This window comes from Dryas octopetala, chromosome 8, assembly GCF_963921425.1.
Source record: "Dryas octopetala chromosome 8, drDryOcto1.1, whole genome shotgun sequence".
Lineage (NCBI taxonomy): Eukaryota > Viridiplantae > Streptophyta > Magnoliopsida > Rosales > Rosaceae > Dryas > Dryas octopetala.
The window spans coordinates 2,764,355-2,791,827 of record NC_141373.1 but is presented as its reverse complement, the minus strand read 5'-3'; the positions used below and the strand labels follow the sequence as shown (position 1 = coordinate 2,791,827).

General features: G+C 36.4%; 3 protein-coding genes across 3 annotated transcripts; 2 read left to right on the top strand and 1 right to left on the bottom strand.

Moving 5' to 3' along the window:
- The first annotated feature begins 3,033 nt into the window (after nt 1-3,033).
- On the top strand, nt 3,034-11,184 carry LOC147275986 (DENN (AEX-3) domain-containing protein). Its single transcript, XM_086254048.1, has 19 exons — nt 3,034-3,432; nt 3,980-4,180; nt 4,554-4,637; nt 4,758-4,817; nt 5,287-5,331; nt 5,460-5,659; nt 5,772-6,251; nt 6,335-6,424; nt 6,705-6,801; nt 6,894-7,073; nt 7,170-7,259; nt 8,135-8,197; nt 8,315-8,389; nt 8,591-8,641; nt 9,306-9,383; nt 10,189-10,323; nt 10,701-10,808; nt 10,942-11,007; nt 11,113-11,184. Exons 1-19 carry the CDS (start codon nt 3,034-3,036, stop codon nt 11,182-11,184), a joined length of 2,574 nt encoding a protein of 857 aa, XP_086110174.1.
- Nucleotides 11,185-11,998: 814 nt separating this feature from the next.
- LOC147275985 (Transducin/WD40 repeat-like superfamily protein) lies at nt 11,999-15,358 on the bottom strand. Its single transcript, XM_086253758.1, has 7 exons — nt 14,516-15,358; nt 14,201-14,401; nt 13,821-13,928; nt 13,511-13,648; nt 13,126-13,377; nt 12,637-12,957; nt 11,999-12,531 (listed from the first exon to the last, which is right to left on the bottom strand). The coding sequence occupies exons 1-7, from the start codon at nt 15,266-15,268 to the stop codon at nt 12,364-12,366; spliced, it is 1,941 nt and encodes a 646-aa protein (XP_086109884.1). The 5' UTR covers nt 15,269-15,358; the 3' UTR covers nt 11,999-12,363.
- Nucleotides 15,359-19,253: 3,895 nt separating this feature from the next.
- LOC147275984 (pleiotropic drug resistance protein 1-like) lies at nt 19,254-26,509 on the top strand. The gene is made up of 23 exons (XM_086253156.1): nt 19,254-19,699; nt 19,804-19,924; nt 20,022-20,110; nt 20,208-20,292; nt 20,395-20,554; nt 20,661-20,737; nt 20,933-20,986; nt 21,086-21,176; nt 21,274-21,575; nt 21,686-21,967; nt 22,064-22,380; nt 22,469-22,629; nt 22,713-22,816; nt 22,905-23,061; nt 23,144-23,331; nt 23,431-23,763; nt 24,140-24,430; nt 24,527-24,610; nt 24,692-24,825; nt 24,912-25,139; nt 25,242-25,413; nt 25,690-25,944; nt 26,104-26,509. Exons 1-23 carry the CDS (start codon nt 19,371-19,373, stop codon nt 26,359-26,361), a joined length of 4,272 nt encoding a protein of 1,423 aa, XP_086109282.1. The 5' UTR covers nt 19,254-19,370; the 3' UTR covers nt 26,362-26,509.
- The last annotated feature ends 964 nt before the right edge of the window (nt 26,510-27,473 follow it).

The following is a 27,473-nucleotide window of genomic DNA, read 5'->3' as shown; positions in this document are numbered from 1 at the left end:
ATCGTTTATGCCATGTTATCTAGTTTTGCCTTTAGTATTATAAAAGTATGGTTCGTGGGCATGTCCTAAGACTCCTAACTACATTTGTAGTTTGCAAGTAGATATGCTATTACGTACTATTATTGTAAAAGTGGTATACATTCAAGTGAATTAAATTGTTCATGACTATTTGTTTTAGTGAATGAAACACAATCTCTTTTTGTTAAAGAATGTCTAGCTTGAGTTAAAATTTCATCAACTGCAATTAATTGAAAAAAAAAATAATCAAATTATATAAGAAAGAAGATATAAAACATCTTATTTAATAATAAATAAAGTTAGATTTGAAGAACATTATAACAAAAGTCAAGAATTGAATTCATCAAATATTATAGTGGTGGATTGACTGGGGATCCACACTTATTAATTTTAGTTAAATCTCTTTTAACTTTCCATTCCGAGAAGCTTTCTCTTGAAGTCACTTGACTCACTCTTTTTTGCATCTGCGATGTGGCAACGACTCCAGAATTGCGCGCGAAAACTTGACTTTGATACGTTAAAAACCAAGTTACGAGAAACGGAGCACGAGCAGCATGTGCTACTGAACCAGCCAAGGCGACATATCGAACGGTCCAGATCTACGGACCCTAAATCATAAATGCTCATCTGACAGTCCGAATATGCGGAGCTCGAACACGTTGGAATCGTAACTGCTTTTGAAAAGTGGGGTCTGCTGCTGTCAAGTGTCTTATTTTCTGATGCGACACGTTAGATTTCAATGTCAAACGACTCAAACCACTTTCTCGTTATTGGAAGTTATTACTATTATCATTTTTTTTTATTTGTTTATTGTAATTTACGTTTGAGCCTTCAGGTTTCGGGTAATATCAGAAACACACCCCTACTTCTCATTGGCCACGGCTTCTGAGTTGTTTTCTTCTATTTTCTTCCCCTCAGTTATTAACGCTTGTTTTGCTAATTTTTTAGTAATTTTCAATTTAATTTCCTCATTTGCAACAAAAACAAAATCTACTTTCTTTGTTCCGGGGTATAACAAGGATATAAATTCTTTAATTTTTCAGTGTTTAATCTTTGGGTTATATATCTCACATTACATATCAAGGTATGAATTAAAGATTACCATTCGTATCTTATTAGTTGTATCATTTAAATTAACAAACTTTTTGAAACTACTAAATATTATAGTTATAAAATCTATTACACTCCCATTTTAATTTCTGAACATTGTCTTTGTTCAAATAGCTGCCTTACATAATGGTGGATATGGTCAAATAGGTGTACACAATTTCTTTGGATTTTTATGTTACGAAATTTTTTCAAAAGAAAATATTTCGTAATTTCTTAAACATTGGTTAGTTAATTGGTTGACAAAGAGCTTTTTCTTCTTCTATATTATAGATTTATATAATTGTTTAAAGTTGAGAGGAAGTAGAAAAAGTGGCGGAGCCAAGATCTTCATCAAAGGGGGGCACTATATAAATTTTTTTGGACACATCATAAAATATTTAGTGTTGATTAATAATTTTTTTTGTGTGCGTGCTATTAGTATAATATTTTTTCTTTTATGAGTATTCAAATTTTAAGAATGTTGTATGATAACTTCATTGTTTTGAATGTATAATTGTTTTATCTCTAGACATTTATAACAATAAAAATCATCTCTACATAATTAGAATTACTTTTACAAACAAAAAATTTAAGAAAATTAACTTGTTCTTAAGTTAATTAATCATTAAGTATCTCAAATAAAAGTAAGCATTTTTTTTATAAAATTAGCAAGACATATCAACTTTTACTTTTAAAAAAACATATAATGATTCACTTGGATTTACACATGTTACACAAGAAAACTATTTCATTTTTATGCCAAAAGTAAATATTTAGAAAATATATGCCATAATATATGAACAAAAATAATAGAAAAATCAATTAATTCCCCTGGCCTGGTCCCTATGTGAGAAAAAGTATGATGCAACACATTATTTTTCACATTGGCAAAAAATTCGAACCTAAAATCTAAAGAAATATCACTCTATCAATAAGTAGTTGATATTGCTAGTATTTAATATTAATTTTCACAAAAACAACCAAACAAAAAAGTATAATTTTCATAGTAAAATGATATCACACGTGGAAAATTGAAATTGCATTTATCAGCCACGTAAAATCTGAAAAACCATGCACGGGGGGGTTAACTGACATTATCTAAAACTCAGGGAGGTTTCTGAAATTTTCCGAACTTGGTTGTTCTACCTGAGTTGTCTTTTCTTTTCTTGTTCGAAAGCAGAGTCCGCTCACCACATCCTTCTCCTACGTCCAACTCCCCCCCCTGCTTTTGTACCATCCCATTCTATATTTAGCAACTCTCTCTCTCTCTACCCCCAACCTGAAGAGAACAACAATATCTTAGAAACCGAAAGGAGGTACCGATATTTCTCAAACCCCTCTCTGATTTGTGCTTTGTTTGTTAGTTAGTTTTTTTTTTTTTCAAATGTGTTATGAACTTATGACATTTAATTTCTTCATGCAGTTATGATTCCAATCATGTTTTTCATCTTCTATTTCGGTTATGAATCTTGATAACATTCACAAATTTGAAATATTTATTGGAATCATAAATGCTTGATTTGGCTCTTTTATTCCCTGGCATCATTACACTTATTTTCAGAAGCTTTCAATTTGTGTTTTGTTTTTCATTTTGAAATTTTCAGGCTATCTATTATATACATGGTAGAGTTCGAAATTGCATGCAAATAGTGAAGTTTACGTGAGAAAGGAGATAAGTTTTTTGATCATTGAGCATATTGAATGTATATGTGATATGGGTATTTGTAAAATGGAGGATCAAACGCATTTAAGGAGAGAACGATTTGAAATTTCGTATTTTTTGCATCTGGGTCTTTTTATCGGGTTGGTATCTGTATAGAAGTGGTTAAAAGCAGTGAAATGGTGTGAATGTTATGCTGATTCTGGGTTTACTACGCCAGCAATGGAGTGAAATGTGCATTTACAAAGATGAACTAAGTGCTTAAAATGGATACAAAAGAAGATGCGAAAGAAGAAACAAAAGAAGATATGAAAGAAGATACAAAAGAAGATGGTGAAGGATACGAAGAGGGGCCTCCATCGCCTATTCAGGTTTTGCAGCAAATATCTGAAGAGGCATTGAGAACGGCAGGGGAAGTACTGCAGAGCGTGTACTCGGGTAATTCTAGCATGCCACCATTGGCTCCGGGGCATAGACGTGCCCAAAGTGAAGTTATAACTACGAGACACAGGCGTAGTAATAGCTTTCAGAAATTGAAAAGTCAGATGCACAAGGCTTGGAAATGGGGTAGCCCTTTACGGGAAGAAGATTGCCGATTGAATTTCAATCCTGAGGTTTTGGCAAACCAAAAACGGCAGTGGGTACGCCTTCACTCCAAATCTAAGGTATTCTTTTCTAATTTTTGCATTTCCTGTTAAATCATTTGTTAAAACTTTATATGGATAATAGATTCTTTTTTCATGGTTCCAAGGGCATAGCCGTGTATGTCCTGTGTGGCTTCTGGGAATGCTTAATACATTCTTATTTATCCAAAAAGGAAAACCAGATAACAGAACTCATTATTTAAGAATTTCCTGCTATTGAGTAATAGAAAGCAGAGGTTTTTAACTCTAGTCTATTGTGTTATAAAGTCATTTTAGTTCAAGCTTTACCTTTTTTCAGTGGAAATATCATTTTGAACCAGTCCTGTTTAGATATTTTGTTTCTTAATTTTCTATGTCAAATGGATATATGATATTTAATTTAACAATCAGACACTCAGACTAGAAAAAGAAATTATTAAATGCAGCCGTCCATACGAAGAGTTAATCTTGGAACCAGTTATCCTCCCACCCCCCCTGTTGCCTGGAATTTTATTTCTGAAAAAGCTATATTCTTTACCAATTTATTTTTCTGCCTAATTAACCAATGTTTATGATTATGCTGTTCTAGGGCCATGTAAAATATATGGACCCAACTTCACTCTTTGAGCATTTCATTATTGCGGGACTACATCCAGATGCTAATCTTGAAACTGTGGAGGCTGCATTTGCTACAAGAAAGAAATGGGAGATGGAGATGATAAACTCTGGAATAGTAGACCTCAAATTGCTGCAGCAGCGGGGACCTCTAATCCCACCATTAGAACCTCAGGTTGACTGCATGCATAAGAAGTTCCCGGGAGCTTTTTTTTCTGTTTTCAACAGTGAATATGAATGTGTTGTGTATATGCCTTTAGTTCTCAGATATATATTAACATTATCTTTTTAATATTCTTTTAGGATTATTTTGCTCCTGAACACTAATATTTGGACTATGCAATCTGCTCTGATGAGTTTTCCTTGTGGATACAAATAATTTTGTCTTCCTCAATGGAAAGACTAAAAAAGAGACTTTGGGGTTCATATCTAAATTTTTGCAAGAATTTTACATACTGCATATATAGACAGTCATTTGTGGTCCTCTTCTTGTGTGTGATAATAATATACATATTTTTCTGAATGCTTTTATTTTTTTGGATCTACAGGTGCTTTTTAAATATCCTCCTGGGAAGAGGCTGGCAATGCGTTTGCAAGATTTAGCTGCCTTTTGTTTTCCTATTGGCGTTAAGGTTTGATATTTGTCATTTTCTATGATGCTAAGCTCACTTATTCAACTTATATTCATTTAACACTTCTGTTGTATTTATGTAATGCTATATGATTCTCTTGTGTGGATTGTTATGATACAGACACGGTTAATGGAGAAGACTCCGTCATTAAGTGATTTAAATCAAGTTGTTTATGGACAGGTATACCAATTCACGTGTCACTTGTCTTCTATGATTCTCACTTTGCAAACTAAAAAATTAGTGGGGAACAAGGATATGAGCTTTCAAACACGGGACTATTGGGGGATAAAGAACCACTGAACCTCAAAAGTTTAAACTATTAGAGAATGAGCCAACAATGTATATTTAGTTTAGATGAACTTGGGAAGCTCTCCTCTTTGTCAAGTAGTTTACTGCATCTCTTTTTCAAATAATTATGTTGGTACCTTGCCTCTTTCAACAGTCCCAATGGATTTTACTTCTCAGAGTGGAAGAAAAATTAGCTATAGTGTTTGGGGTTTGATTGGTTCGAAACCTTTATTTTTAAAACAAGAAAACTGATCTTGCTTTGAATTTTTTTGCCACTTTATGTTTTATCTCATTATTTATTAATTAGTTATTGTTATATATACAAAACATAAATAACATTCTAATTGCATATTCTCTACAGGAGCATTTAGGCAAAGATGATTTATCATTTATTTTCTCGCTCAAGGTATGTTATGATTTAATTTTTTTTTTGTCTCTGTTGAAGATTTATGCTACCTTCTTGCTTTTACAGTGTGCTATTGATATATGTTTGTATTGTAGCACACATGGTTACTGAAAAAGTTTGATGCACAGGTGGCAGACAATGCAACACTTTATGGTGTTTGCTTACATGTGTCAGAAATTGTTCAGAGGCCTCCTGCTATCTTAGGCATTGCATCACATGATACTCATTCATCTGGAGGACTCTTCAAATATTTGGTTTCTGCACCTCGATGCTACTGTTTGCTATCCAGATTTCCATTTTTTGAGTTACATTTTGAGATGTTGAACAGGTAAGATGTAATTTTACTTGCTCTATAACTTGTAAATATGGCATAGACATTTTAAAATCTATTTTTTAATTTAAAGATTCAATACAATTCAGCACATTTTACTTGGATGCAGTATCATTCAACAGGAGCGTCTGAATCGAATAACACAATTTGTTAGTGAAATGGCTCTCACTGATTATGTCCCTTCAATGCCCAAAATACCTGACCAAATGAATGAAAATGTTGACTCCCCTGAGAGTGAGTCTTTGGATAATTGGATAGAGTCTGCAATATCTGTTGATAGTGCAATAGCTCTCACGGGTGCTGCTGCAGGAATTATACCAGATGATGAGATTCCACCTCCTTCTGTCAAGTTATGGGAACCTCAGTCCCCTGAAAGTGTTTCTGTTAGTGAGGCTTCAGATTTTAGTCAAGTACGGTATTTAGATAAGGATGATAGAAAGGAGTCACAATGTTCTGATGACTATGGTTTTGAGGCCTCAGAAAGAATATATGGAAGCTATGGAAATGGGCATACTTCTCCAGAGGTTGGGACATCTATCTCCTCCAGGAATCGCATGGAGAGTCTTGGGAGTTCTGAAGCTCTATTTAGGTGGTAAATATAGGGTTATCTTACTATCTGATTTGTCATTTTATGCTTAATACATAAATTAGTAGTTTCTTTATTTTTCCCAGAAATGGCCACATGTCTCCAGAGGTTGGGACATCTTTATCCTCCAGGAATCGCACATTGGAGCGTCCTGGGAGTGCCGAGTTTCTATTCAGGTGGTATATATATGGTTATCTTTTTGTCTTGTCATTTTGTATCTAGGACATAAACTGGTAGATCTTTTTCTGTGCTCTGTGTGTATATATGCTGTTTATATGAGATTAAGTAGTACTCTAAATATCTTTGTTACTCTGATCCGTTCCTTTGGATATATCCATTAATAATCTCTCTCTCAGTTCTTATAGCTTTATGTTGTGTCAATAACTTAATGGTTCTCATCCTTTTTACCATCTATTGTTAATAACAACTTCAGTAATCTATTGTTATCTTTGGCAGTCCAGTTAGAAGCATGGTATCAGAGGATGATGATGATGACCTTTTCTCAAATTGTGAGAAAGAGTTTGGGGATGACTTTATAATGGAATGGGCTAGGGTGAGTTTATCAATATTGTTGATGTTTACACATTTTATTTTTCTATAAAATTGATATTTTGATTTCCATTTGACAGTTATTTTCTATGATAGGAGAATAAAAACGATTTGCTACAGATTGTTTGTGGTTTTCATGCTCTGCCTCTTCCCCAACGTGGAAGTGAATTAGCTTTTCAACCTCTTGAACATCTACAGGCTATTGAGTATAGGCGACCTCCAGTTGCTGCCCTTGGTTTTGATGAAAAAAGTTTAGGTTCATTTGAAGATCCTGGGGTATTTCTTTGATTATTCATTGTTCTTAGCTGTTCTCTCTCTCTTCCTCTCCATTTTTTGTTTATATTCACTGAACACTACTTCACTTGGTTAAAGGTCAATCTTAAGTTGGCTGCTGCTGAGGAAGCTCTTGCACTATCAATATGGACAACTGCTACAATTTGCCGAGTTCTCTCCCTTGAATGTGTAAGCTCAATTGTTTGTCTTGAGTCCAGCTGAAAGTTTTTACTAATTGGTTCAGTTTTTTATTCTATGGTAAGCAATATTTATTCTCACCATGTGAATGTGATGGGTTTTTTTTCCTTTGTCCATGCCATCCATATATTCTAAATATGAGTTTCCCGGGAGATAAAGAACACAGCCAATGAAATTTTGTTTTGAAGGCAAGAAAGCCCTAAAGATCTAATTTTGAAAAGGAATAACTGGATAACCTGCATAACAGTATTGACGTGACTCCAGTTTGAATTTCTATCATTTTAAAATTGGAATGAAAACAAGGAACATATATATTAGGACCACGCAACAAGGTACTTTTACATTTAATTACTCTTCATGTCTATCTCTTGCTCCTGCGACCTCTGTAACACTAATTGAAAGTGCAGTATAAAGCCCAAATCTTCTGAGAAACACCAACTCTAAACAAAGTCCACTTTATGGGACTGTTATCAGCTTTATATGACCATCTGATTCAAGTCAGTGGAGTGTGACTGACAGTTCAAAGAATGGTACCGCCACTGACAATGATATGCTCATCACTTTCATGTTATTTACCTCTTAATAAGTTGGTAGATAAGGTATTTAGGTACAGAAAAATATGGGGTACTTGTTAGAATAGCCCTTCTGGAAATGTTTGGCATATGACCTTAACTCTTCACATTTTAACCCAACACCATATTTGCATGTGGGCTGATGTTAGCAGTCAGGAATGCACCCACTTTTGCCACAGGAAAAAGAAAGTTTATTTTCTCCACCAAGCCCCTAAAGTAGCAAATCTTGTTCTATACTTTTTGGTAAAATCTTGTTGTATACTTTTGTTAATTCATAAGTGGTGATTTTGCCAGATATTGGCATTGCTTGCGGGAGTATTACTGGAAAAACAAGTGGTAGTAGTATGCCCAAATCTGGTAAGTTAATCTTTGTATTGGAATTACTTGTGTTGAACCTGAGATCACCTGCTTGCAAGAATGTTTTATGTTATTTTACTTTCAGATTTTGACCATTTGATACTTCAACCAATGTAGGGTGTACTATCAGCTACAGTATTATCTCTCATTCCCATGATCCGTCCATTTCAATGGCAGAGTTTAATGCTTCCTGTAAGTTCAATATTATTGCAAGCAAACTTCACTCTTTGACTTTGTCCTTTCCTTATATAAGTTATATTTATACACACACTTTGGACTTTGATGATCTTGTTTCATCTCGGATTGTCTTTTACCAAGTCTTCTATGGGTGCATTAGTACTTATTTATGGATCTTGTATATGTTATTCTCTAATTTTCTTCTATATTCTTCAGGTTCTACCAGGGAAAATGCTTGATTTTCTTGACGCCCCAGTTCCTTTTATTGTGAGTTTCATTCCATTTTTATAGTTGTATCTTGTATTGCATAAAATGTATTCCATTGTATTACTTTCTCTCAGACCCACCATTCAACATTCTAGGATTCGTTCTCTCCTCCAAGTGAGGTGCTAAAACTAGCTAGTTTGTCTGGTTAAGTTTAAGGCTTGATTGAAGGCAGCTGCTTGCTTTGCCTGGATATTTTACCAAGCTAGAATTCTTAGATGTCATCTTGAAATTCATAAATTGCTCAGGCAGTAAAAACTTTCCTTATACAGATCATCCAATACTGAGAAATTTATTTATGTTGTTTTTTATTAGTGGAGTATGCTTATGCTTTTACTCAGATCAAATTTTACTCTTTGATTAGTTTAATTTACCTATCAATGAGTTTTTAATATTTCATCTTTTTAACTATTTTGAAATAGTTTTGAAGGATCTTACTTGATAGTTGATCATAAAGTCAAATGGTAATTATGCAAAATATCCTCTGGAACTCTTGTCTAAATTATTGGAATTTTATTTTGTTCCTAAAGGTTACATTATTTAGGAGATCCTAATATCTTGCCAGAGAATTCATGTAACTCTAAGTTCTAACTTAAATTTCAGTGGTTGTAAGAAATGGTATCTTGTTTAAATTTAATTCAATTGTTTGTTTCTTATCATCTTGCAGATTGGGATACAACAGGTTCCTGCAGATCTGAAGAGGAAGACATCAGATCCTGTTCAAGTTAATGTGCACAAGGATCAGGTTATCTTTTTTTGTTTGGTGACTTTTTCTGCTATTTTTTTTCCTTATCTATGACTTGTATAGACAGGTAGATGGTCTCTAGAACACAATGGTGAAAGATCCTTCCTTTTGAGTTTTTGCATGCTTGAGTTTGAATCGAGCAATTGAATTGATCATTCTAGAACTTATGAAAGTTTGGAATTCCTTCTTTTTTTTTTTTTTTGTCTGAGGACTAAGAATGTCTAGTGCTTCAAATTGTCTTCTTTTTTCTCTTCTAATCTAATAAGGATTAAAAGGTAAAAATTATGTTGGTTTCCTTCTCTTCCACTTTAAGGCCTCATTTGGTGCATAGGATTGGATAGGATAGGATAAATGGCAAAATCATGTGTATTCAAAGAAGAAGCTTCTAACTTTAAGAAAGAAAATGGAAAGGAGATGGACTAATCATAGGGAAAAACTTATCCCTTCCAATACCCCCAAAATGGTGGGATTAGGGGGGATAAGTTTCCCCTCATAGCTAATCCATCTTCTTCCTTCAAGTTAGAAAACACTCTTCATCTTCTTCCTTAAACACATGATTTTGCCATTTATTCTATCTTATGCACCAAAAGAGGCCTAATAGTGCTGTAATATATATCATCATGCCAAATTATTCTCTCTTGTAAACCACATCATCGGAATTACGAAATATTTAGTTCTTCTTGCAGCTTCTTTGGTGGAATTAGAAATTTTTTGTTGGATGTGTTTAATATTTTTCGATAAGTGGCCGAACTTTTTCAAACTAAGAATAGTAAGTATCCTTACTGTTACATTATTGTTCATGCAGGTGAAAATGTGTCAATTGCCAACACTTCCACGACATAAAGATCTTGCCTCTGATCTTTGGCCCATCCATGCTAGACTGGCACGAGAAAATTCAAATGCTAAAAAGCATCCTGTATATAGGTGCAACGAAGTGCAGGTTTTTACTGTCATACTTGCATGCTTATTGGTTATGCTGGATTTTACACTTGGAAACTTTGTTTTTCAGTTGGAGCAGCGCTATTTGTATTGACAGCTACCAAAATCATAGCAAATTGTATAAGAATCTATGATTATTGCCAGGGGTCATTTCATAGCTAAAGAGCCTAAGAGAGAGTTTTTCATTTTTCAACAATATGTTTATGATACTTTCCTAAGCAGTTCCAACTTCTAAGGCATTTATTTTTCAAAGTTTTCATTAGTTACCGTAATTATTTGTGTCAGTTTTTCCATGTCTGTTTGTGTGTACCAGATTTATATTTTTCTCTTTGTGCTACATGTTTCAGGCAAGCACTGACATGTGTATTATATATGCAGGTTGAAGCTGCAGGCGAGTTTTTGAAAGTCATGAAGGACTACTTGGAGTCACTTTGTTCAGATCTAAGGTCTCACGCAATAACAAGTGTACAATCAAACAATGACAGGGTACAGTAACTAATGCCATAGTTTATATATTCCTCCAAGTCCTCAGCAAAAGAAAACTGCAAAAAATACCAACAGATGACCACCTGGCTTATTATACTCCTTTGACATGTAAATTTTTGACTGTCTTTTTCAGGTTTCTTTACTTCTTAAAGATAGCTTTATTGATTCTTTTCCTATGAAGGACCGGCCATTTATCAAGGTAACATGCAATTCTTGATTTCTTTCTGAAGTTGTCATGGATATTTCAGAATATTTACTCATTTACTTGGGTTACGATCATTTTCTCTTGTTTCGGCTTCTGCAGTTACTTGTAGACACCCAAATGTTCACCGTTCTATCTGACTCTCGTTTGTCAAGCTTTGAGAATGGTGAATGACCCCTAAGTTATACCAAACCTGTTACAAGTCAAATGCATCATTTTAAGATTCCGAGTGTTGCAACTCAAATATTTGTGTGAAGGGTAATGGCTTCTGTCACTGTTGGTGATGACCTGTTGGCGAATAACAAGTGATTTATAGTGAAGAAGGGTAATGGCTTCTGTCAATGAATTTTTGTCAGTCCAATGGTTTGGGAGCCACTAACTCTGCGAACTGCTAGCTAAAGCCTGCTGCGAGTATTTTTGTAACATAAAGTTAGTCATACTCATAAGTGCAAATCTCCCACACCAACGTTTTATTGTACTGAACACATTAACAGGATCATAATCCCAATATTTTATGGGGATATGATGTTGGGCCTGTAACAAATTTCCATCTCATTTCAAAATCTTGTAAATGTCAGTAGACGAAACATTGTATTAAGACACTCTATTAACTAATGACATATGTTTTAGCCTCAGATGTTAACTTGTTATTGCAGTCCATGCTGTCTTGTACTGTAATGTGACTGTATGTTATACTCTGTGGAGTTTCTAGGGCTCTTTTAGGACGACTCAAACATCATATAATTTAGATCCGTACATGCCAGGAGGTAACGACGGGAATGAGTGGAATCAATGTGTTCCAATTTCTGGCCTTGCACCGACCATCCTTTAAAAACCTAATTTCATTTAGATAGGAAGAGATATTGATGATTATCCCAAACCTAGTACAGCAATGCATGACTCCTCTTTTCTTTTGCTTCCTGATTTGACGGCAGAGCATAAGCAAAACCCATTATACTCAAACTAAGGCGTGATACCTAATTTTCAGTAGAGAAAAATATGAAAGATTCCGTTGCATTATTTTAAGAAAATGTTTCCATCAAACCTGCTAATCACTTCGATCACATTTACATTGTTGTAGTGTCTAATTTCTGGGGATAATGCTCCATTCTTTCAAATTCCTTCACATATCATGCTAATGACTAACAAGTATAATTGCATTTCCCATTCAAGAGATGAATCCTCAGGACGGCCTTTTGTTGTGGTGGCCGTAACATCATTCCTGCAGAAGCACTGGACATAGAAGACGGGTTATGCAAGGGAGGTAACTTGTCTGTGTTACGTAGCCTTTGGTTTCTTCATTGTTCAAGCAACACTCTCATTCCAGTAATGGCAACCATGGGGATAATCAGATCATTTCTCTTCATCCTCAGAGTCTGATTTCGCAAAAACCGTTTCAGGCTGGGTTTGTGCATAAGCTGGAGCGATGTACTTTGGATCTTTTGCTGCAACATCGGCATACTTCAGTATGGCTTCTCTTGGATCTTCCTCCATCCACGTCTCCTTGATCATACCACCTTGCTGAAATGAGAATCAAACAATGAGCAACTTTGACTATCTTCATTTCTGAAGTAAATTAAATTTGGGAAGGAAAGATAATCATTGAATGGGGAAAAGAATCATTACCTTAAGAAGGTACTGCGTCAACAAGCTTCCTTTACTTGCACCAACTCTTCCACCAAAGCCTGGTCCTGACATGGGGAGCTCAGGCTTATGGGATTTAAGTGGGTCCTTCAATGTTTTCTCTCGCTCACGCTTACGGCTTGGCTGATCTCTAAATAAGGGTAGAGCATGGGGATTGTGAATCACTGGTTTTGCCACAAAATCATCAACAGATTTTTTCCTCGGGGCACGTGCAACACAAACAAGAGCTCCTCTTTCACTAAGGGTTGGATCATATAACACGTGAGTTCCTCCTTGGCTTTTATTTCCTGCTGTTGCAAAGATCTTCCAAAACAAAGGCATGTAAGTTCTGAGTACATATTTTCAGACTTCATTAATTGTGCATGCATGCTTATGCATGAGTTGTGTGCTTCTCAGTGGAACAGCAAAGTATGTAAGACCACTTCAGAATAATGATTAATTAAACAAGCAAGTCATCCGTGAGTGAATTACCTGATTCAGTTTTGGGTGCCAGGCACACTGCACAACACTACCAGTAGGGGATATCCCAACTTTTGAAACAAGTTCAAGTTTTGCTCGATCAAAGAAGCATAGCAAACCTCCAGTAGTGCTCTCCCTTTCAACAGAAGTTCCGGTCAAGAAGAGTTGCTCATCAGGACTGAATGCAATATTGGTTTGCGCATAGTTGTTTGGGAGATCCTCAAACACCTTAAGAGGATCTTTCATCTGGCGCAAATCCCAAACCTGGTACACATTGTCATCATGTAAATTAGAAGGAAAATACACTACAGAAAAAAAAATCAAAAGAATTCCTGAACAAGCACATCTTAGTCCAGTAATAAACAGCAGTATACTCTTTACACATGTAATTCATTACCTTCAAAGAACCATCAAAGCTTCTTGATAGTAAGATTCTCCCATCCATGGAAAATTTAAGCCCAGTAATATCATCGGAATGAGCTTTCTCAAGGTGTATGTCTGGCCTGCTTCCCCATCCAGGCTTAAGGAACCATATCTGTGACAATGATTCATGTTATGTGAGGAGAAGTTGATGCAAAGAGCATTATGCGCAAGACAGCACAAATCTAATTAGCCGATCAATGCAAAACTTCTGTTGGAAAAAAGAAAAATCTAATGAACTTCTTCACTACTGATAAAACTTGAAGACATATTCAGCCAACACCTACCTGTATAGAGCCATCTCCTATACCACCTGCAATGCGTTTTCCTTCCCGATCCCAGGCACAAGTGGTGACTGGGACTCTTCCAGGTCTCGCCAGCTTTGGTTTGATTACCTATTCAATGAAGAAATGCATCATTTAGTTTAAAGCATCATGTTCAGTAATATGCATTCTCATTACTAAAACAGAAACAGAGTCTCTACATTAGAATTCAATCCAAAAGGCACAAAAACCATTCTTGGATCAATAGTCCAATTCACTGTTACATAAAGCACTTCTAATTTCTCCAGGGAACAAAAATCAATTTGGTGGGTGTCATGGTTATGCATGACACCCATATTCTACAAAAACTTTGTATTTAAGCAAAACCCAAAAGAATATCGAACCTGTTTCTGAGTTTTGAAATCATTGACATCCCAAATTCGCAGTGATCCATCCTCGGAAGAAGTCAAAATCGTATCTTTGGTTCTAGGGTGCCACTCTCCACAAGTCAATCCAGAAATGTGGCCCTTGGTGTTCTTGAGGTCACGAATATACATGTCCCCTTTGACGAACTCTCCCAGAGTAAGCCCATCACGGTCATAAATCTGAAAACACACACACACAAAGACCCAAAGATTTTAACAAATACAAGAACAAAATCAGAGAATGAATACATACAACAACAAGATGATGCTGATAATGTTAATGTAGAGCATTACCTTCGCTTGAGCGGACCCAGTGACACAGAGAAAGCGATCGGCCGTGGGACTCCAGCTCAAGGTTCGAACTTGGTGACCTTCAGATGGCTCCAGCTGCCTGAAAGATTGCAACTTCGAATTCATTCCTTGAAAATCGTACATTCGCACTGAATAGTCGTAGCTACCGGAAACGACTCTCGAACCAGAGTGATCGACGGCGAGAGTCGAAACGACCTTGGTGTGGCCCTTGAGCACGATCTCATTGCTCAGCGGGATCCGATACTTGTTCTCCATTTCAGCATCCGAATCCGGATCCGAATCGTCCCTGTTGGACCCCGCCGGAGGCGGTGGCGGTCCAATTATTTCACCGTCGTCGTCGTCACTCTCACTAAGCCCGGCCGGTGGAGGCGGCGGGGGTCCAACCATGACATCACCATCGCCATCTTCATCGTCGTCTCCCGAGGCCGAAGCTCGTGGTGGTGGGCGAGGCGGTCCAATTACGTCGGCGTCGTCGCTAGGGTTAGGCTTGGGTTTGGGGATTTTGGGGGCACGGAGGGAGGTGAGCCAGGCTTTGGAGGAGGAGGAGAGAGAAGGGAGGTGGTCGTCGTCGCTGGGCTTGGTAGACGAGGGTTTCTCTGGAAGGTTCGTGGCGGAAGAACGACGCGTCGTGTTGTGAATGACTTCGAGAGACGTTTGAGCCTTGGATTGCTTGCCGAATGTGAGAGGGAATTCGGCTCTGATTCCGTCGTATATCTCTGCCTCGTCGTCCGCCATTGTCTTTCTGCAACTATGCTCCTTCTTCTTCTTCTTCTTTTCGTCGTTTAGGCGAAACGATGTCTATGTTATATACGTCCAGGCTCTAGTTTGCCGCCAATCTGAATAACTTTATTTGAGATTTCGTTGCTGATTGCCGGAAGAGAAGAGATAGTTCGTGGGTTGGGTCGGACAGTACCCGGTTTCTCAGTTACTGTACTTGGATTCTGCAATTCGAGTCAAGCCCAATTCGTGGGTTGTCTGGGTTGGGCTGGGCCATGCCCGCTGGCCCAATTTCTTTAAAGGCTATTATAGATAAGATCATCGCCTTCACCTTCTCACACTGACCTCTTCCGGAGTCTCCATCGGCTCATCTAAACTTTTCTCTCTCACTCGGTAAGTTGTAATCTGTTTCTCGTTTTCTTCTTAATTATTTTAGTTTGGTTTTACTCTAGTTAAGGTTGGTTGTAAAGAAAATATTATGTATTGCCAAAATAAGTTCTCTCACCTTCAAATTTTAATTATGAACTTGCTTTCTTTGCATGTGTTTTTTTTATGGTGCCATGGATCGTCCTTATATTTACATACAAAATACTATAGAGTTAACTAATTAATAAGATAATACGGCACTAATCATTTTTTTGGGCCAACTACAAAAAGTAATCTTATTATTCGAACTATTTATTATTTAGGTCACCATTCAAAAATCATCCTAAAAAATGATTCACATAAAAAATTAGTTAGCCATTTGATTATCATCACAATCATTTCAATGTTTTATCAAAAAATTATGTTCATCTATTTATTTGAATATAATTAGCTTGTTAATAGTTAATTAAATGATTTCTGATTTAGTTGATATTTTGTAATAATGATCTTTAAATGAGAATCTAAAAAATGAACGTTTTAGATTATAAATTCACATTGTGTAGTGGGTCTAAAAGAATGGTTAGTATAGTATTATTGTGTTAATTAGTTAAATTTAAAGCGCTATTATATATAATAAAAAAATCCAAAAAATTAATATTAGGGATTTCATACACATTCAATGAGGTTTGAACTTATTATAAACTTACCTCACTACTCCGTTTGGTTTTATTTTTATACACACACCCCTTATTTTTAATGGTAGTTAACTTAAATTAACAGTTAAAGGGTAAGATTGTTTTTGACTAAAAATTACAAAGTAAAATACCTCTTTATGTTATGTTATATATGTCCAAGTTCTAGTTTGCCGGAAGAGAATAAATAGTTTGTAAGTTGGGCCACATCCGCTGGCCCAATCATCGTGCTTGGCCTCCTCTTTTCTTGTCAAGTCCAGTTGGGCCATTCCCGTTGCCCAATTACTGCCCCTCTTGATCCGTGGACTCTACAATTCATGTCAAGCCCAAGCCCAAGCCCAATTGTTTTGTATGTGCGCCGCCGGGACGCTATTGGCTACAACTTAAAAGCAGACAAAGAGATTTTCACCATCACGTATCATCCGCGTGTCCTTTTTTTGTTATTTTTTGCCAAATCCGCGTGTTCTTTAATTTGTCACCAATCATTATCATTGTCACTATCAAAGAGGTTTTTAGGGCCTGCTCTAAGTCAAAGTCTTGATACAATAAACGTACCTACTTATTATAAATTTATAATTGATGAGTAATAATTGATGAAATATAAATATAAAAAAATTATTTTATGTAATTGATATATTATTATATGTTAAAATTAATTAAACGTATTATAATATGAATAAATATTATTAATATTATATTATATTAATATAAATATATTATTTAATAATATTTTTACACGTTGAATTGATTATATATTTAAATTGTCGGTTAAGTTAATTTTTGATTAAGTGTGCGCTCTAAATTCATAGTTGAAACAAGTATGTTACATCCCTCTTACGGGTCTAAGGGAAAAATCATTGTGTGCACGTGAATATACATTGCTTATGTTTGAGATGAGCGAAGCCAAAACTAGACCTGTGAATTGTGAGTTACAACTTACAACATTGTTGGTATGCGGAAACCAACTTTTCTTGGTTCTCTTTTGGGTTGAGTGTTTCATTTTTGACTGGGTAGGTGTGGGTTATCAAATGCTAGGCTGCTATCAAGTTATGGAACTTCCTTCCCACAGGGGACATAGAACCACAACAATAATATTAATACGACACTTCATCACGAGACCTCTGTAGTGCTTACAGTTGGTATTATCCATATATGGAAAACAAGGCAAGAAATGTTACATTATGTCACTCACATGTAATTTGACATATTAAAAAAGTGTAAAGAATTTACTGTTTCAGTATATTTTTATTCACCACAAACAAGAGATGGTAAGTATTATCACTATAGTAAATGAGTAATACATATCACAAAAAAGTAGTTATATGACACGTATTATCCATCTACCATAATACTTTTTTGTGACATTTGTTATCCATCATATCCACATAATATCCACATTTGACGTTGACATAGTAATATTTTTTTGAGAACATTTGTTATTCCCAAGGTATTAAATTTCATTTTTTTAGGGTACTGAAATCGAAACACAGGTTTAATAATTTGTTGGGAAGATTTCGCCGAAATTTTTGAAATTTCGGCGAAATTTACCGAAATTTACATATTTTATATTTTCTCCAACTTCAAAAATTCACCAAAAATAGCTCGAGACTCCAAATAATTCACCGAAAAATTCTAAGGACTCGTATTGATGAATACTAATTTCCTACAACCTCAAAATAGTCAAATTGCTTTTAAAAAAATAATGAAAAATCCTACTCTTATAATTTAATTCTGAAAAAAATAATTATCACCAAATTCTTGAATTTTCATTTTCTAAAATTCATTTCCACACAACTAAGCTCTAGAACCACAACCAAAGGTCTAAATTAGTAAAAATAAATTAAAGAAATTTCTAATTCCTTTAAACAAATCTTAAAACAAATTTGAAAAATTTAAGTAATAAAATTACCATAAGCCAAAATTTAAGTTGTTACACTAAGTGAAGACAAAGCTTGGCTAGGTGAAAGGCACGGGAAAAAAGGAAGGAAAGATTATAAAAAAAAAAAAAAAAACTGAAGAGAGAGGCACGGGGAAAAAAAGTAAGGAAAGAAAAAAAAAAAAAAAAAAAAAAAAAGAGGGGGGGTTTGGGGCCTTTGGGCAATTGGAAAGAAAAAAAAAGTTTGAGATTTCGTTTAGTTATTTTAAATCTTAAACTTTAATACATGTCTATATAAAAAAATTATTAAAAGTATCCTAAAGGGTTTAAAACCTAATATTCTAAAGAATATAGAGTATATAGGGTTTAATGTATAAATTATAGAATATAAAGAGTATTAGGGTATATATAATATAAAGAGTATTAGGGTATATATAATATATAGAGTATTAGGGTTTAAGTTTTAGTGTATAATTAAATTATACAGTATAAATAATATACTAATTTTGTTTATTCATTCTACTAATTTTATTTAACAGTATTTGCTCCAGCGCGCATTATATTCACCTTATATCACATGAAACCTACTATATAATTTGATTTTTTAATATTTTTTATCAATTTAGTAGATAATATGTTAAATAAACATATGGTAAAGTTTCATTCAAAATTTCTGTATTTTGATAATAATTTCTGTCATTTCTGTTTAATTTTTATCAAAATTTAAAAATTTTAAAAATTTTCATCAAAATTTTTTCGAAATCCGAAATTTTATTATTTGTTATTCCTTGCCGTTTTTGTGCCTGTATAGTTGGTATGCTAACTGGTATACAGTCAACGTCATACCCCACGTCACCGATTTGCACTTTCTATTTTCTCCTGAAGGAGGCCACAGGCCCACAACTGATATTAAATGCATGGTGATATCATCCATGATGGCTAAAGCCAACTGTGTAACTTCAGTGGTCATGACCCATTTGATCCAACGCTTCAAAGACCCCACGTATCATTGTTTCTATAAATTCAATCTTCCATTGTATTTCATTTTGGCAAAGCTGAAGAAAGTGGCCAACAAAAAAGTCCTTACTGCTGCTTTATTCATATAATTATTCCTTATCTTTCAAATTTATAAAGGTGGAACTTGGGAGAAAGGACTTGGGTTTTCGTGGTTGGAAGCTCTTTTACAATGGAGGTCACTTGTAATCTTGAAAAAGCTGGTCATAGTTTCAAGAGAACCGGTTCTTCATTTTGGACTGACAATGGCACTGGAGTTTTCTCAGCATCTTCACGTGAAGAGGATGATGAGGAAGCTCTTAAGTGGGCTGCTCTTCAGAGACTTCCCACTTTTCACCGTTTGAAGAAAGGTTTGCTCACTACCCCACAAGGCCATGCCAATGAAGTTGATGTACATCATCTTGAGTTGAAAGAAAGGAAGAACTTGATTGACAGGTTAGTGGGAGTAGCAGAAGAGGATCATGAGAACTTCTTGTTGAGGCTCAAGGACCGCATTGACAGGTAAGAATTCAGAATTCTCTTCTACATATATGTTGTCCCTTTTTCTTGAATTTTCTTAATTTGTTTTTTTGATAATGATGGGCTTGTTTTTCTTGGCAACTCAGAGTTGGGATTAGCGTTCCTACAATTGAAGTCAGATTCCAGAATTTAAAAATTGCAGCAGAAGCTTATGTAGGAAGCAGAGCTCTGCCTACAGTCTTTAACTACTGTGTTAATTTAGTGGAGGTAATGATTAACTACTACAGTTCAAGTTGTGCATAGCATATATATAATCTTATTTTTAATACATTCTTACAGAGTTTTTTGTTTCTGGGTACCAAAGGGTTTCTTGAATTGCCTCCATATTCTTCCTAGCAAGAAGAAACACTTGACTATCCTTAAAGATGTCAGTGGGATCATCAAGCCTTGCAGGTGAGAAGACTGGCTTTGTCCTTATCATGAAATAAACTTTTCCATTTATTAGAGTCTGTGTGGCCGAATACTCACTTGGCTCACTTGTTTTCTGCAGAATGACACTACTTTTGGGTCCTCCAAGTTCTGGGAAGACCACCCTCTTGTTGGCTTTGGCTGGAGAGCTTGACAAGGATCTTAAGGTTAAACAAAATGAAATGGGCCTTTTGAGATTTTCGATTTTAGATGTAGGTATTACTCTTGGATTTTGTTACTAATTTATTTGGTAAAAATTCCTTCTCCAGTTTTCCGGAAGAGTGACTTACAATGGTCATGACATGCATGAGTTTGTGCCTCAGAGGAGTGCTGCCTATATCAGTCAACATGATCTTCATATTGGAGAGATGACAGTCGGAGAAACCTTGGCTTTTTCTGCAAGATGCCAAGGGGTTGGACCCCGTTATGGTCGGTTTATAGGACTGTTTTTTCATTTAGTTTCCTTTAATTTTCTGAATTACACCAATGGCTTCATTAATTATAAATGATCGGTTGTTATGTTGAATTCTGGCAGAGATTCTAGTAGAGCTGGATAGAAGAGAGAAAGACGCAAATATTAAGCCAGATCCGGACTTAGATATATACATGAAGGTGAGAAATAAGCTACTTGGTAGACTTATTTCTTGAATGATTTATTAATGGACAAACTATATTTCAGGATTCAGGGGATTCTGTCATATGTGAACAAAAGTTCACGTCTATTGGGACATATTTCTCTAGTTTTACAGGATGTTTTTGAAATGATCAACATTTCTGTGTTGTTAATTAGTCTTTCTGGTATTATAGGCAGTGGCAACAGAAGGCCAGAGGGCAGCAGTGGTGACAGATTATATTCTTAAGGTAACATCATTTCTTATTTTTGTAAGTAGGAAAGGGTTTTTAAAAATTACCTTTGCACTTAATTTCCTTTTATTGGTCAATAACCCATTTTATTTGCAGATTTTGGGATTGGATGGCTGTGCAGATACCTTGGTAGGGGATCAATTATTAAGGGGCATCTCTGGAGGACAAAAGAAGCGAGTCACAACTGGTAAACAAAGTCTAGTTCTTACATCAAAGCACATGATTAATTTCTTTATAAATTAATGTGGTAAATATTTGATACATGAATGATCGATTATGTGTAGGTGAGATGCTGGTTGGACCTGCTAAGGCACTATTCATGGACGAAATATCTACTGGCTTGGATAGTTCAACAACTTATCAAATTGTGAATTCAATCAAGCAATTTGTTCATATTCTCAAGGGGACTGCTTTCATCTCACTGCTGCAGCCAGCACCTGAGACTTATGAACTTTTTGATGACATTGTTCTCCTTTCTGATGGTCAAATTGTGTACCAAGGTCCCCGTGAACATGTCCTTGAGTTTTTCGAATCCATGGGATTTAGATGTCCTGAGAGGAAAGGCGTGGCTGACTTCCTGCAAGAAGTAGGTGCACTAAACGCTTTTGTTTGATCTTGTTAAAAAAATGAAAATGAGCATAACACGCAGAGTCTCATACACATATATAATTTTCATGTGTAAATAATATGTTGTAGGTGACATCAAGGAAAGATCAGGAGCAGTATTGGGCAAACAAAGATGAGCCTTACAGGTTCATCACAGCTAATAAATTTGCTGAGGCATTCCAGTCTTTCCCTGTGGGGCGCGGAGTTACAGATGAACTTGCAACTCCATTTGACAAGACCAAGAGCCACCCAGCGGCATTAACAACCAAAAAATATGGTGTTAGAAAAGCAGAATTGTTGAAAGCTTGCTTTGAAAGGGAATTCTTGCTTATGAAGAGGAATTCATTTGTCTACCTTTTCAAGCTTAGCCAAGTGGGTTTTAACTATACTTTAGCTTCTATTATAACCTTTTCTTTTTCTTCTATGCACATGGATTTAATCTACATTATTAATTTTCCTCCTTTTTAGCTTACAATTATGGCACTAATTACAATGACACTGTTCCTACGGACTGAGATGCACCGTGATTCACTCAATGACGGAGGAGTTTATGCTGGCGCTTTGTTCTTTGCCTTGGTTACTCTTATGTTCAACGGAATGTCAGAGCTTTCTATGACTATTGCCAAGCTTCCTGTTTTTTATAAGCAAAGAGACCTCCTCTTCTTTCCACCATGGGCATATGCCCTTCCTGCATGGATCCTCAAGATCCCCATCACGTGTGTCGAAGTTGCTGTTTGGGTTTTTCTCACTTACTTTGTCATTGGATTTGATCCAAGTGTTGAAAGGTGAGTACAAAGTTTGTAACATTCTTGCTGAGATTTGTCTTCATGTTTGTTCTATCCCAATTAATATGAAATTATTCACGTGATGCAGGTTGTTTAGGCAATACCTTATACTCTTACTCATTAATCAGATGGCTTCTGCATTAAACCGATTCATTGCTGGAGTGGGTAGAAGCTTGACTATGGCTAACACATTTGGGTCATTTGCCCTGGTCATGCTTTTTGCTTTGGGTGGCTTTGTCCTGTCAAGAGGTATAAAATAAGCAAAGCAACTCCCTGTCCCACAACTTAATTGATATATAATGCTGTTTATTTTCCTTTGCTTGATGCCACAGAGGATATAAAGAAATGGTGGATATGGGGCTACTGGATATCACCTTTGATGTACGGGCAGAATGCAATAGTAGTTAATGAGTTCCTTGGAAAGAGTTGGAGACATGTAATTCCTTTGATTAGCCTTTTCAAAAACTTTTGTTTTTGTCTCTTAGTAATTGTCTAAAATTGTCTGATTTCTTTTTCTGTTGAAGGTTCTTCCAAATTCAACAGAACCACTAGGAGTTGCTGTTTTGAAGTCCCGCGGATTCTTTACACATCCATATTGGTATTGGATTGGCGCAGGAGCGTTGATTGGATACATACTTATATTCAACATTTGTTTCACTTTGGCTCTCACTTATCTAAACCGTGGGTACTTTCACCTTATCTGCACTAAATCTTAGAAGTGAGAGTTTAACTTATACTATACTATCATAAAACTTTTATGCAGCATATGAAAAGCTACAGGCTGTTAAATCAGAAGAATCTCAAAGCATTGAACATGATGAAAAGACTGGAGCTACTTCTATGACAGAAGCTAAGACTAATAATCCTAACAAGAAAAGAGGAATGGTTCTTCCATTTGAACCACATTCCATCACCTTTGATGAAATCACATACTCTGTGGACATGCCACAGGTGATATATATGTTACTGAAGTTTAAATATTTTTGACATTGGACAAGCTTGTGCAACTCCAATATCATGAGGCATAATTTTTGTGAATCCAACTTGCAGGAAATGAAGAGCCAAGATGTTACTGAGGATAAATTGGTGCTTCTCAGGCGTGTGAGTGGTGCTTTCAGGCCAGGTGTTTTGACAGCTCTGATGGGAGTGAGTGGTGCTGGTAAGACAACTCTAATGGACGTACTGGCTGGTAGAAAAACTGGAGGATATATTGAGGGAAAAATTTCAGTTTCTGGGTATCCAAAGAAGCAAGAATCATTTGCCCGAATTTCTGGATACTGTGAGCAGAATGACATTCACTCTCCTTATGTTACTGTCTATGAATCTTTGATGTACTCAGCATGGCTGCGTTTATCTGCTGAAATCAATCCTGAGACCAGGAAGGTTGGTATCTGAACCAATTTAAGTATATTTTCCAAGCTTAATTCTAATTCTCTATAAAATTTACTATCATGAACAAGCTGAACTGATTAAAAACCTGGTCTAGCTTGCAATCCAAGTTACCATTCATGTTCAACATTCACATATTTAAAGTGAATTATTTTAGATCTTGCCTAGCTGCTGAGCAAGACATTCCAATCAAGTTCTTGAGCATTTTTTAGTTCAGCAAAGCTACTTTTATTTGTTAAACTATTACCAACAAAGTCTAAACTTGTCCACAGTATCTCTGCATGATTTTGCATAAAGGCTAGTTAAATCTGGGTTGCTAGCAAAAACCTTTTAACACTGATAATTTTCATAAACTGATACATGGTTGTAGATGTTCGTTGAGGAAGTGATGGGACTTGTGGAGCTGACTCCGTTGAGGCAAGCACTGGTAGGGTTGCCTGGTGCAGATGGTCTCTCAACTGAGCAGCGAAAGAGGCTGACCATTGCAGTTGAACTAGTTGCTAATCCTTCCATAATATTCATGGATGAACCAACTTCAGGCTTAGATGCAAGAGCTGCTGCCATTGTTATGAGAGCGGTTAGGAACACTGTGGACACTGGAAGAACAGTTGTGTGCACCATTCATCAGCCAAGCATTGACATATTTGAAGCTTTTGATGAGGTGAAAATCTTCATAGATCAAAAGAGTTTGGACTTGGAACCATTTGTGTTTTCTGTTCTACATGATTATTGATATATATTTGACATGCCATTGCAGCTTTTCCTACTTAAGAAAGGAGGACAAGAGATATATGTAGGGCCATTGGGTCTTCATTCTTGCCATTTGATCAAGTACTTTGAGGTATGATGATTTAGGAAATTTTGAGCCTAGATATCATTATCTCTGTCAAAGGTTTTCTAATACATGTACTTTTCTATCAAGGGAATTGAGGGTGTCCTTAAAATTAGGGATGGCTATAATCCAGCAACTTGGATGTTGGAAGTCACCAGTTCAGCTAAAGAAATAGCTTTGGGAATTGATTTTGCTGATGTGTATAAAAATTCTGAACTGCGCAGGTAGTTTTGCTTTTATATTACTTATCTGACCAAAAACCATCTACTAGTTTTTTTTGTATGAAAGTTAGTTCTGGCATATGTTTCAGGAGAAACAAATTGCTTATTGAAGAATTGAGCACCCCTGCTCCTGGTTCTAAGGACCTCTATTTTCCTACTCAATACTCTCAGTCATTTTTCACCCAATGCATGGCTTGCTTATGGAAACAACATTGGTCGTATTGGCGCAATCCACCATACAATGCCATAAGGTTGATCTACACAGCCATCATAGCCTTGATGTTTGGGACAATGTTCTGGAACCTCGGCTCCAAAACGTAAGTCACTATGCACAAATAAAATAGATATTGCAGAAGTTGATATTCTTGCAAATATATTTGCTTCCGAATATAGTATAATTTTGAAATTGTTGAGTCCAGGACTAAACAACAGGATCTCTTCAATGCAATCGGTTCTATGTATGCTTCCGTTCTCTTTCTTGGGGTTAAAAATTCTACAACAGTGCAGCCAGTAGTGGCTGTGGAAAGAACAGTCTTTTATAGAGAACGAGCTGCAGGAATGTACTCTGCCTTGGCATATGCCTTTGCACAGGTGACTGACTGGACAATTTACAACATTACTTATAGTAATGGCATGTTTGCTTCGTGCTTCTGCAAGAAACACTTTTACTCAGTTACTAAAAATCCAAGTGCTTTCTGTTAATGCATTTAGAAGCGCTTTCTATGCCTAGAAAGTAGTTTTAACTATTTTATGTGAAGCACTACCAAAAATGATTTTGCTTAGCACTTCACACTCTCAAACAAGCCATAAGTTATGATGGGTTTACTTGCATTACTTATCTTTTGCAATTTCGACATTTTGTTGCAGGTTATGATTGAGATCCCTTATGTTTTTGCACAAGCTGTTGTCTATGGTGCCATAGTCTATTCAATGATCGGATTTGAGTGGACTGTGGCTAAGTTCTTCTGGTACCTATTTTTCATGTATTTCACACTTTTGTACTTCACCTTCTATGGCATGATGGGCGTGGCCTTGACACCGAACCAGCATGTTGCTGCAATAAGTTCCCACGCATTTTATGCAGTATGGAATGTCTTTTCCGGGTTCATAATCCCACGAACTGTAAGTGTTGCTTGCCCTTAATTTCTAATGCGGGTTTTTTCAGGCAAAATTTTGCAAACTAGTCCAAGTTTTGGCTCTCTAAATTTTGAAATCTACATTAATGACTTGTTTTCTTATCCTACAACTTTGGTTCATGTTCATTAATTTGGCCAACCACAGAGGATTCCTATATGGTGGAGATGGTACTATTGGGCATGTCCTATGGCTTGGACCTTGTATGGATTGGCTTCATCACAGTTTGGAGATATACAGGACAAGCTCGAGACTGGTGAAACAGTGGAAGATTTTATGAGGAGTTACTTCGGTTTCAAACATGAATTTGTAGGAGTTGTAGCAGTTATGGTTGTTGGATTTGCACTAGTCTTTGCATTTACCTTTGCCTTGTCCATCAAGATGTTGAATTTCCAGAGGCGTTAGAATTTTTGTTTCAATAGGATTGCCCAGGGTTAATAGAATCACAAAAATGTCAACAACTTGTACATGATCCAGCAAATTCACCAACCATGAAGGCATTTTTCTGTATTTACACAAAGAAAATTAATCAAGGCTGCCAATTCTAGTCTTATCAGCTATGTTATGTGTCCCAATTTTGTTGGAGTAACTTGACAACCTGCCTTCTTATATCATATAAATGACTCAATTTTCAAAGGGATATCAAATATATTTGTGTATAGGGAAAACTGCACCTTTATCTCTTAATTTTAGGATTTGTGTCACTTTGTCCCTAAAGAAAAAATCGACTCACATAGTTACATTACGTTTGTACGGTGTATTTGGCCTCACCTTTACCCCTACATTACCCAGCATGTAAAAGAGAGGGCCCCTAATCTCTATAAATGAGACCCTCACCTCACTCACAAAGCCTCTTTACCCTCTCCATTCCAATACTGCTTATTTTCACTTTCTATTAAAATGTAACATTTAATTCATCACAATGAATTCCGACAATAATGTGGATGTAGCCCAATAATTCTAAAGAGGGCTGCTATTTGCACACCCCTTTTTTTCTTTTTGCACACCCTTTTTCCCTTTTTTTCTCCTACACACCCCACACACTTACCTCAAATTCAAAACCTCTCAACACACACCCAACCCATTACCAAAATACCCTCATTTCATTACACACCCTCCCCTCTTTCCCTCTCTTTTTTCTCACGTTCACACCCCCCTCCCCCTGTTTTTTTTTTTTTTTCTTCTTCTTCTTCTCCAGCCAGCCAGCCAGCCCCTCCACCCAACCAGCCAGCCAGCCCCTCCACCCAACCCACCAAGCCCCTCAACCCCCTCACCCGACCCACCCCTCCCTCCCCCCCCCTCCGGCCTCCCCCCTCCACCCAACCCACCTAGCCCCTCAGCCCCTGCACCGACCCCCCCCCGCAGCACCACCTCCTCTCTCTCTTCCCCAGCCCAACCCAACCCAGCTCCGACCACCCCTCACAGCCCACCCCAGCCCCGACCCACCCACTCAGCCCCTCACCGGACCACCTCATTCCCTCCCGCACCCCAGCCCTGTAGCAGCAGCACCTCCTCTC